The 12,255-nt window shown below is 43.2% G+C and overlaps 1 protein-coding gene across 1 annotated transcript in view; it reads right to left on the reverse strand.

The window, feature by feature from the left end:
• CLCN7 (chloride voltage-gated channel 7) overlaps positions 1–12,255 on the reverse strand; it is a 373,281-nt gene that overhangs the window by 199,559 nt on the left and 161,467 nt on the right. Inside the window, exon 11 of the mRNA XM_053694644.1 lies at positions 3,474–3,538. Coding sequence (XP_053550619.1) covers positions 3,474–3,538 — 65 coding nt within the window. The remainder of the gene's footprint in view (positions 1–3,473; positions 3,539–12,255) is intronic.

A 12,255-nucleotide genomic window follows, 5' to 3' on the forward strand; every position in this document is an offset into this window, starting at 1 on the left:
CGGACATATTCACCAAGAGAGGGAGATCCGAGTCTGAGCATCCATGGATATCTGCTGTGATAGATCTGAATGATTGCCGTTCCACTCTCTCAACATGCACAATTGAAGAGGTCTGAGATGGAACCTGGCGAATAGAATGACGTCTATGCTGGAAACCATGAGTCCGATCACCTCCATACACTGAGCCACCGAGGGGCTTGAGGAGGACTGATGGGCAAGACAGGTGGATGCAAGCTTCCTGCGCTGCTGATCTGTGAGAAATATCTTCATTGACATAGAGTCTATTATCGTGCCCAGGAACTCCACCCTGTTGCTGGGAACCAGGGAACTCTTTCTTGAGTTGATCTTCCAACCATGAGATTGGAGCAAAAGAAGAGCAGCCCTTGAATGATCCTCAGCGAGACTAAGCGACAGCGCCTGGATTAGGGTGCCGTCCAGATAGGCCGACACAGCAATGCCTCTGGATCTGGCCACTGCAAGTAGCACCCCTAGAACCTTTATGAAGACTCTCAGGGCCGTCGCTAGACCAAAGGGGAGAGCCACAAACTTGAAGTGTTGGTCCAGAAACGCAAATCTTAGGAACTTGAAGTGGTCCCTGTGAATTGGCACATGAAGGTAAGCGTCATTCAAGTCTATGGTTGTCATGAACTGTCCCTCTTGAACTAGGGGCAGAATAGATCTGATTGTTTCCATTTTGAACGATGGAACACTCAGAAACTTGTTTAAACACTTTAGGTCCAGAATTGGGCGGAACGTAAATCCTTCTTTGGAACCACACAAAGATTTGAATAGTACCCTAGACCCCTTTCTGCTTGGGGTACTGGTACGATAACACAGAGAGAGGCGAGATCCCTCACACACTCTAGAACAGCCTCTCTCTCTTTCTGGTCTTGAAGACAAGCTTTTAAAGGAAGAATCTGCCCATGGGCGGAGGGCATCTGAACCCTATCCTGTAACCCTGGGCGACAACTTCCAGAACCCAAGGGTACTGACTGTCCTACAATCATGCTTTTGAGAAGAGAGATAATCTGCCCCCTACTTGGTCTGGAGACCGGTCGGGGGCCGCCCTTTCATACCGATTTTGTCTCGGCGGGCTTCTTACTCTGCTTAGACTTGTTCCAAGAATGAGCCAGCTTCCAAGTACCCTTGGACTGGTCCGCTTTCGCGGCGGGCTGCAGGCGCTGGGCCTTGTCCGCACGAAAGGGACAAAAAGAAGATCCTTTAGGCTTAGCCTTCTTATCCTGCGGTAAGAAAGCTTCCTTGCCTCCCGTAACAATGGATATGATCGAATCCAATCCTGGACCGAACAGAATCTTTCCTTAAAAAGGCAGAGACAACAGACTCAACTTAGACTTTAGCCACAGAGCCCTGCGAGCTAAAATGGAAAACCCTGCCCCTTAGCGTTCAGGCGAATAATTTGCATATTGGCATCACAGATGAAAGAATTTGCGACCTTCAGCGCCTTAATCTTATCCTGTATCTCGTCGATGGAAGTCTCCCCCTTAACCATTTTACACAGGGATTCACATCAATATGTCGCAGCTCCGGAAACCGTGGCTACGACCGCTGCCAGCTGAAAAACAAACCCTGTGTGTTGAAACATTTTCCTTAACATGTTTTCTAACCTTTTTATCCATGGGCTTTTTAAACGACAAACAATCCTCGAGGGGAATAGTTTCCGCTTCTCAAGCGTGGAGATAGCACCATCCACCTTAGGGACAGTACCCCACAGCTCAAGCTGAGCGTCCAGAACCGGGAACAGTTTCTTAAAGGAAGAATAAGGGAAAAAGAACCTAATGGCTCCCATTCATTCTTAATAATATTAACCATCTTAACAGGAACCGGGAAGGCCTGAGGCACCACCCTGTCCTCATATACCTTATCAAGCTTAGGAATCGCAGGTTCCTCCGGAAGCTTCGGTTCTGGAACCTGCAGAGTAGCAAGCACTTGCAAAAAGCGCAAATTCTCTATCCTAAACTTAAAGTCAGGTTCCTCTGCAGCCGGAGGTTTAGATGACACGGACTCCGACCCAGAAGGGGCCTCCTCCGAAGAGTCGGAGTGGACCTCGTCATCGTATAACACCTCTGATATTTCCATAGGTGTAGACAACCCCAGAGTTGGGCTGCCATGATACTCCCTACGCTTGCGCTTAGCAGAATGTGATAAGGCATGGATCACTTTCGATAGCGTCGTTTGCCGTTGATCTGCAAAATCTGACTGCCAACGAATCTCTCCCGCAGGAGTAATGGTTGGGGTGCTGCATGTGCAATTGGAGATGAATGCAGGGAACGCACCTCACAGGACAGGGAATCCTCAGAGGTGGACAGCTCAGTAGTACTAGACATCCGTTTACCTTTAGATGTTGTAACTTTATTAAGTCATGTGGAACATAGTTGAGCAGGCTGTTCTACCAGAACCTCCTCACAATAAACACAGGAATGAGACCTTGTTAAAGAGGGAGAACCCTCTGACGCTTCAGAGCCCTCCATAGCTTGCGCTTTTATTACGGACTCGATTAACTTAATAATTAGGCACCTTTATAACCTCGAATGGCTGGGGCACTCACCACCTCCTATGACCCGGACTACAGAAACTGTTTCGTCTTCTGCGCCACTGATTAACAGAGGAAGAGAGATAGCCACACCCGGTCACATGGAATACCTTGCAAGACCGCCCCGGGGAGAAAAACGCACCAAAAAAGGGCCGCGCAATACTCCCGTAAGTCACCTGAATTCCACACATTGCCAGAGCCTCATCTCGTACATAACGCAGCAATGACACAATAAACAACATCATGAATAATCCCCCCTGTTCAATAATCCCCTTTCCAGGAATATTAACCCTTGATTCTTTAAAGATAAAAAACGTCACACTGTGACCTTGACTTCCGTGTTATCATAATGAAATAAAAAATTAAACGATCTTACCAGAATCTACTCCGTGGAACAGGAATACGGCCCTTCAAGTGTAACAGGTTAGTAGGCCCGCTCCTGACATGGACTTGAGTGCAGAAAGCAGGCAGCGAAACTCGTCAACGCTGAATGCTTGTGGAGCTGTTAATAGGAGTCGGGATGGTTTCGCAGAAAGACTCTCCCTGCATATCCGGACTCTAACTTTCGCCCAGGATGACATGACTACTTAAAACTCCAGTCCCAATGCGAAGAGTACTACCCTCCATAAGAGACTACTCCGTTCTTCGGCACTTCTCTGCTATTCTCCTGTGACGAAAGGCAAAGAATGACTGGGGGATGAGGGAAGTGGGGGAGGTATTTAAGCCTTTGGCTGGGATGTCTTTGCCTCCTCCTGGTGGCCAGGTTCTTAATTCCCAACAGTAATGAATGAAGCTGTGGACTCTCCTACCCTTTAGATGGAAAAGAAGTTTTTGGTTACATATTCCTTTACACAATTTAATGAAGTTAAAAATTTATAAAACTTTGTAGAATAGACAAATAATACAAGTTCCTAATACTTACTATCCTCCAAGTTAATAGTTGATTCCAGAAGGAAGCACCTTCCTCCAAGCTAAAAAGCACTCCACCTAATGAACAGAAAACAAACACTTTCCGTTTTACAGTAAATATGAAAATCATCTACAAAATAATTAATCTTCCTGACTCTCCATTAGCTAATTGCAAGGTGGCAAGTAGAACATCTCTGGTGGAATAGTTATGTTTCAACTCCTTTACAAGACAATAAGCAGGCCTGTTTACAATAGTCATGCTTTTATTCAGCGTGCCATATTCCCGGAGTGCATGAATCCATTTATGAATTTGGACTCCAGTATCATATTGTAGCACACCATCCTGTCCTAACTGAACTCAATTTATGTATTAATGTTCATCAGATAAAATAAAATCATCAAGGATTACTTGTAATGTCTCTTTCTTGTAATTGTATGTTTTTACATTGTTCTACTTTTTTTTTTTTTTTGAGAAATAATTAACAAAGAATAAACTCAAAAATTAACTGTACTCTTGGTATACTTGGTTAAAAAGCATATTTAGGTAGGTTTAGGAGCAGTGATCTCTCTCTCGATTATATATATATAAAATAGCAATTCATCCTGTAAATCCAAACTACTAGTCCTGTAACATGGAAGTGATGTCAGAGCACTTACGATTCAGATTACAGAACCCTAAGCAACTGAACAAAAACAAACTACACTGATGTCAAAACAAGGTTACTAGAAGTGCAATTTAACCTAGTAACCACTATAAACAACAAAATGACAAAAAGCTAAAATTGTCTACTTTTTATGTATAAACTACAAAATTATCAGTTCCAAGTAACAAAAAAATACGAAAATGTAAAAATTACAGCGCTCTGGTTTTCAAACCTGTCTACAGGCCTCCCCCAAACAGGACATATTTTGAGGATATCTGCACTAGAGCACAGGTGAATTAATCAGTTCATTAGTAAACATGGTTATTGTACCTGCTCTCATCCAAGGTAAGCCTGAAAATCTGGCCTGTTAAGGAGGCTTAAGGACAGGTTTGAAAACCAGTGCTGTAAAAAGTGTGAGCCACACCAAAAAAGTGGATTAAATCTATTTAATTGTCTCTCCATAACTAAGTATTAAAGAGGCACTTGATTATTCAACCCCAGTGGAGTTAAAGTATGTAGTTTGTAAATACACGTTACCTCTTTACTGAGGTTTTTTTCATCACCCCCACAAGGTAACTTCACAACTATGTCAATTGATGTACAACTTAAAGGGATAGTAAAGCCCAACATTTTTTATGATTCAGATAGTACAATTTTAAACAACTTTACTATTTACTTCTATTATCAAATTTACAATCTCTTGTTATCCATTGCTGAAGGGACAGCACTGCACTACTGACAGGAAGCTGAACACATCTAGGTAGCCAATCACAAGAGACAAATGTGTGCAGGTACCAATTAGCAGCAGCTCCCACTAGTGTAGGATATGTGCGTATTCATTTTTAAACAAGGGATACTAAGTGAACAAAGCACATTTGAAAATAGAAGTGAATTTAAAAGTGTCTTAAAATGACCTGCTCTATCTGAATCATGCAAGTTTAATTTTGATTTTCCTATCCCTTTAAGTCTGCAACCAAATGTTTAGCTTCCAAGAAATGCTGTGAAACCGGGTGTTCACTTGTCCTTTTAGAGCTGGTCTGATATAGTCTCTGAGGAAGCGCATGTGCGCATGCTCGAAACGAGTCATTTGTTTTGGGATCATTCCTGCTGATTGTACGCTTTACAATCAATAAACGTCTGGACTCCACCTGTGTCTGTTCTTTGCTCGTCATAGTCTAGCCATCCTATCCTTAAAGAGAGACATTCCATCTTACCAACATTAGATAAGCTGATATGGTGGTTTATATTATCAATCATACTACCTCCGATTTATTTTTCTCATTTGTTAATTTTTTTAGAGATCTTTTGATTTCTGCTATCAAATCTTGTGAAGTTTCCTGACTTTAGTTTATTCCCTTATTGTATCCAGTATCTCAAATCCAGACTAGTTTTCTCACCAAAATTACCCATTTGTAGTCCCAAATCAGAAAACCTACAAAAAGCCTCTGGGCTGTGTGTGTGCTGTATAAAGTCACTTACCTTATGCAGCACCCCTCCTATGGCTTACCAGGCATGTCAAATCCTCGTCAATGCAGCTGCAGCAGTATCCAGCAGAGAGCCCATCCAGTGCAGGTATTAACTTCCGCAGACGATTGCAGTAGGAAATACCTGTGTCCCTCAAGAGGAGGCTAAAGAAGAGCCCCTGTGACTCATGAGGGTATCAAAGTGAAATACTATGAACTTAACAAGGTATTCCCTATGTCCCTGTATCATTCAGATGCTGTGAAGTTTATCTTCTCTCTTTCTTGAGAATTATACTTCCCAGGGACTCTGGGTCTCACATACTGTAGGTCTGAGCTCCCAAATTAAAACCCATAAGCAAGTAGCTGAAAATACCTCTTTTCTCAATCAACTCCTAGGAGGCCAAGAACAAAACAAAGAGAGAGATGGGAGGTGGGTGAGATTTTAAGCTCTTATATGGGTTCTTGACCTCCTCCTAGTGGCGGGAAATATATCTCATATGTTATGGAGTACTGTGGACCATCATCATTTTACAAAAGAAATATTAAAGACAATTCACTTTACAAAGGCCCCAGGACTGAATATGTATTGAAACTGTTGGAATGAATTTCCTTTATAGAAATTGGGGACAGTGACTCTGTATTTACACAATATATAAGTAAATATTGCCAGTACATTGAGAAATAGTTACTACTTTGAAATGGTACTATGGAACAACTTACTCAGTGAATGGGTTTAATCAGATTCACAGTGAATGCCAGTTATACGCATTATAATTATCTTGATATGATGGTTATATATGATTCTGTTTTTTGTTTGGTAATGGACCTTTATGTCAAAGAAACAGATATAAATACTGTATTGCTGGTATCTAGTTTTCATCCTAAATCCTTGTTAGAGAGTTAACGAGCAAGTCAATTCTCTAAAATTAATAGAATAGTTTCAGTAGACTGTGTTAGAAAAACATAATTTATGCTTACCTGATAAATGTATTTCTCTTGTGGTGTTTCCAGTCCACGGATCATCCATTACTTCTAGCTATTGTTCCGTCTCAGTGAGTGCGTCTCTCTATTTTTTTGATTTTATGTAAATTACTCTTAGGTCTCCCTAAGAGTAAAAGGGGGAAACCAGACATTGGACTCCTTGCACACATGCCCTAGAGATATGCAACTGCACCTCACTGACGAGGCCCAAGAGAGGCCGAAACGTACGTCTGGGGTTTGTTGTTTGTCTTGTTCAGAGAAGAATTGCCTGGTATTTCGGTGCTGGATTGTCATTGGGCAGGATCAGACTGATATGCTACAGGATATTTTTTCTCTGTGAAAAGGCATAGTGTGCAAAAAGAGACTGCACCCTGAGTGGCACTGGCCTTGTGGAAAAGCACAGAAGTTTTTCTAGCTATTGTTCTGTCTCAGTGAGTGCGTCTCTCTATTTTTTTGATTTTATATTCTCCTTCCCAACAGGAAGCAGTAAGAGGATCAGCCACAGCAGAGCCGTCTATATAGCTCCTCCCCTAACTGCCACCTCCAGTCATTCGGCCGAAGACAAGCAAGAGAAAGGAGAAACCATAGGGTGCAGTGGGGACTGTAGTTTAAAATTAAATATACCTGCCTTAAAATGACAGGGCAGGCCGTGGACTGGATAGACCACAAGAGAAATAAATTTATCAGGTAAGCATAAATTATGTTTTCTCTTGTAAGGTGTATCCAGTCCACGGATCATCCATTACTTGTGGGATACCAATACCAAAGCTATAGGACACGGATGAAGGGAGGGACAAGGCAGGTACTTAAACGGAAGGTACCACTGCCTGCAAAACCTTTCTCCCAAAAATAGCCTCCGAAAAAGCAAAAGTATCAAATTTATAAAACTTTGAAAAAGTATGAAGCGAAGACCAAGTCGCCGCATTACAAATCTGTTCAACAGAAGCCTCATTTTTAAAAGCCCATGTGGAAGCTACCGCTCTAGTAGAATGAGCTGTAATCCTTTCAGGAGGATGCTGGCCAGCAGTCTCATAAGCTAAGCGTATAATATTCCTTAGCCAAAACGAAAGAGAAGTTGCCGAAGCCTTTTGGCCTCTCCTCTGCCCAGAGTAAACAACAAACAAAGCAGATGTTTGATGAAAATCTTTGGTAGCTTGTAAATAAAACTTTAAAGCAAGAACCACGTCAAGATTGTGTAATAGAAGTTCCTTCTTTGAAGAAGGATTAGGACACAGTGACGGAACCACAAACTCCTGATTGATATTCTTATTGGATACCACCTTAGGTAAAAACCCAGGTTTGGTACGCAAAACTACCTTATCTGCATGGAAGATCAGATAAGGGGAATCACACCGTAAGGCAGATAACTCAGAAACTCTACGAGCCGAGGAAATAGCTACCAAAAACAAAACTTTCCAAGATAAAAGCTTGATATCTATGGAATGAAGAGGTTCAAACGGAACCCCTTGAAGAACTTTAGGAACCAAATTTAAACTCCATGGCGGAGCAACTGGTTTAAACCCAGGCTTGATTCTAACTAAAGCCTGACAAAACGCTTGAACGTCTGGGACATCTGCCAGACGTTTGTGCAAAAGAATAGACAGAGCAGAAATCTGTCCCTTTAAGGAACTAGCTGACAGTCCCTTTTCCAATCCTTCTTGGAGAAAAGATAATATCCTGGGAATCCTGACTTTACTCCATGAGTAACCCTTGGATTCACACCAATAAAGATATTTACGCCATATTTTATGATAGATTTTCCTGGTGACAGGCTTTCGTGCCTGAATTAAGGTATCAATGACTGACTCGGAGAAGCCACGCTTTGATGAAATCAAGCGTTCAAGCAGTCAGTCTCAGAGAAATTAGGTTTGGATGGTTGAAAGGACCCTGAAGTAGAAGGTCCTGTCTTAGAGGCAGAGTCCATGGTGGAAAGGATGACATGTCCACCAGATCTGCATACCAAGTCCTGCGTGGCCACGCAGGTGCTATCAAAATCACTGATGCTCTCTCCTGCTTGATTTTGGCAATCAGACGAGGGAGCAGAGGAAACGGTGGAAACACATAAGCCAGGTTGAAGGACCAAGGCACTGCTAGAGCATCTATCAGCACTGCCTTGGGATCCCTGGACCTGGATCTGTAACAAGGAAGTTTGGCGTTCTGGCGAGACGCCATGAGATCCAGTTCTGGTTGGCCCCAACGTTGAATCAATTGTGCAAACACCTCCGGATGAAGTTCCCACTCCCCCGGATGAAAAGTCTGTCGACTTAGAAAATCCGCCTCCCAGTTCTCCACACCTGGGATATGGATAGCTGAATCTCTGCCCAACGAATTATCTTTGAAACTTCCAACATCGCTAGGGAACTCCTTGTTCCCCCTTGATGATTGATGTAAGCTACAGTCGTGATGTTGTCCGACTGAAATCTGATGAACCTCATTGTCGCTAGCTGAGGCCAAGCCTGAAGAGCATTGAATATTGCTCTTAGTTCCAGAATGTTTATCGGAAGGAGTGTCTCCTCCTGAGTCCACGATCCCTGAGCCTTCAGGGAGTTCCAGACTGCCCCCCAGCCCAGAAGGCTGGCATCTGTTGTTACTATTGTCCAGTCCGGCCTGTGAAAGGTCATTCCCTTTGGACAGATGGACTCGAGATAGCCACCAGAGAAGAAAATCCCTGGTCTCTTGATCCAGATTTAGCAGAGGGGACAAATCTGTGTAATCCCCATTCCACTGACTGAGCATGCAGAGTTGCAGCGGTCTGAGATGTAGGCGGGCAAACGGCACTATGTCCATTGCCGATACCATTAAGCCGATTACTTCCATACACTGAACCACTGAAGGGCGAGAAGTAGAATAAAGAACACGGCAGGAATTTAGAAGTTTTGACAACCTGGTCTCTGTCAGGTAAATCTTAATTTCTACAGAATCTATCAAAGTTCCTTAGAAGGAAACTCTTGTGAGAGGGGATAGAGAACTCTTCTTTTCGTTCACCTTCCACCCATGCAACCTCAGAAATGCCAGAACGATGTCCGTATGAGACTTGGCAATTTGGAAATTTGACGCCTGTATCAGAATGTTGTCTAAATAAGGGGCTACTGCTATGCCCCGCGGCCTTAGGACCGCCAGAAGTGACCCCATAACCTTCGTAAAGATTCTTGGAGCCGTAGCTAACCCAAAGGGAAGAGCCACAAACTGGTAATGCCTGTCTAGGAAGGCAAACCTGAGAAACCGATGATGATCTTTGTGTATCGGAATGTGAAGATAAGCATCCTTTAAGTCCACTGTAGTCATATATTGACCCTCCTGAATCATAGGTAGGATGGTACGAATAGTCTCCATCTTGAAGGATGGGACCCTGAGAAATCTGTTTAGTATCTTGAGATCTAAGATTGGTCTGAAGGATCCCTCTTTCTTGGGAACCACAAACAGATTTGAATAGAAACCTTGCCCCTGTTCCTCCTTTGGAACTGGGTGGATCACTCCCATAACTAGGAGGTCTTGAACACAATGTAAGAATACCTCTCTCTTTATCTGGTTTGCAGATAATTGTGAAAGGTGAAATCTCCCTTTTGGAGGGGAAGCTTTGAAGTCCAGAAGATATCCCTGGGACACAATTTCTAACGCCCAGGGATCCTGGACATCTCTTGCCCAAGTCTGGGCGAAGAGAGCAAGTCTGCCCCCTACTAGATCCGTTACCGGATCGGGGACCAAACCTTCATGCTGTCTTAGAGGCAGCAGCAGGCTTTTTGGCCTGCTTACCTTTGTTCCAGGCCTGGTTAGGTCTCCAGACCGACTTGGACTGGGCAAAAGTTCCCTCTTGTTTTGTATTAGAGGAAGTTGATGCCCCGCTCGTTTTAAAGTTTCGAAAGGCACGAAAATTAGTCTGTTTGGCCCTTGACTTGTTAGACCTATCCTGAGGAAGGGCATGGCCTTTTCCTCCAGTGATGTCAGAAATGATCTCCTTCAATCCAGGCCCGAACAGGGTCTGCCCCTTGAAAGGAATATTAAGAAGCTTAGACTTTGAAGTAACGTCAGCTGACCATGATTTAAGCCATAGCGCCCAACGCGCCTGAATAGCAAAACCAGAATTCTTAGCCGTTAGTTTAGTCAAATGAACAACGGCATCAGAAACAAATGAATTGGCTAGCTTAAGTGCTCTAAGCTTGTCAAGTATATCATCCAATGGGGTCTCTACCTGTGAAGCCTCTTCCAGAGACTCAAACCAGAAGGCCGCAGCAGCAGTGACTGGGGCAATGCATGCAAGAGGCTGTAGAATAAAAACTTGTTGAATAAACTTTTTTTTAAGGTAACCCTCTAACTTTTTATCCATTGGATCTAAGAAAGCACAACTGTCCTCGACGGGGATAGTAGTACGCTTAGCTAGGGTAGAAACTGCTCCCTCCACCTTAGGGACTGTCTGCCATAAGTCCTGTGTAGCGGCATCTATTGGAAACAATTTCTTAAAAATAGGAGGGGGAGAGAACGGTACACCTGGTCTACCCATTCCTTAGTAATAATTTTTGAAAACCTTTTAGGTATTGGAAAAACATCAGTGTAAACAGGCACTGCATAGTATTTATCCAACCTGCACAATTTCTCTGGCACTGCAATGGTGTCACAGTCATTCAGAGTAGCTAAAACCTCCCTGAGCAACACACGGAGGTGATCAAGCTTAAATTTAAATGTTGCCATATCAGAATCAGGTTGAATCATCTTCCCCGAGTCAGAAACATCACCCACAGAAAGAAGCGCTCCTTCCTCAGCTTCTGCATATTGTGAGGGGGTATCAGACATAGCTACTAAAGCGTCAGTGTGCTCTGTATATCTTCTAACCCCAGAGCTGTCTCGCTTTCCTCGTAACCCAGGTAGTCTGGATAATACCGCTGTCAGTGTATTATCCATGACTGCCGCCATGTCTTGTAAAGTAAACGCCATGGGCGCGCTAGATGTACTTGGCGCCTCTCGAGCGCGAGTCCCTTGAGCGGGAGACAAAGGTTCTGACACGTGGGGCAAGTTAGTCGGCATAACTTCCCCCTTGTCAGTTTCCTCTGGTGATAAATCTTTTAAAGACAGATTATGATCTTTATTACTTAAAGTGAAATCAGTACATTTGGTACACATTCTAAGAGGGGGTTCCACCATGGCTTCTAAACATAATGAACAAGGAGTTTCCTCTATGTCAGACATGTTTAAACAGACTAGCAAAGAGACCAGCAAGCTTGAAAAACACTTTAAAGAAAGTTAACAAGCAAAAAATAAAAACGGTACCTTTAAGAAAAACAAAAAAGGTCAGAATTTGAAAAACAGTGATAAAAAGCAGTAAATCAAACGAAATTTTTACAGTGTATATAATAGGCTAACAGAGCATTGCACCCACTTGCAAATGGATGATTAACCCCTTAGTTTCAAAAACGGATCAAAAGAACGAAATAAACACTTTTTAACAGTCTCAATAAACTGCCACAGCTCTGCTGTGGCCCTACCTTCCCATACAATCGGCTTTGGAAAGCACCAAAACCCTTCAGAGAGGTCCTAAGCATTCAGGGGACTCCTTCAGGGAAACTGGATGTCTCAGTCTGCAAAAGCTAATGCGCATTTAGGCGCAAAATTAGGCCCCTCCCACTCATGTATACACAGTGAGAGGTCAAACAAAACTTTCCCTAGGCAAAATTAGCCAGCCATGTGGAAAAAACTGGGTCCCAATAAAGTTTTA

The sequence above is a fragment of the Bombina bombina genome, chromosome 11 (genome assembly GCF_027579735.1).
Source record: "Bombina bombina isolate aBomBom1 chromosome 11, aBomBom1.pri, whole genome shotgun sequence".
Classification (NCBI taxonomy): domain Eukaryota; kingdom Metazoa; phylum Chordata; class Amphibia; order Anura; family Bombinatoridae; genus Bombina; species Bombina bombina.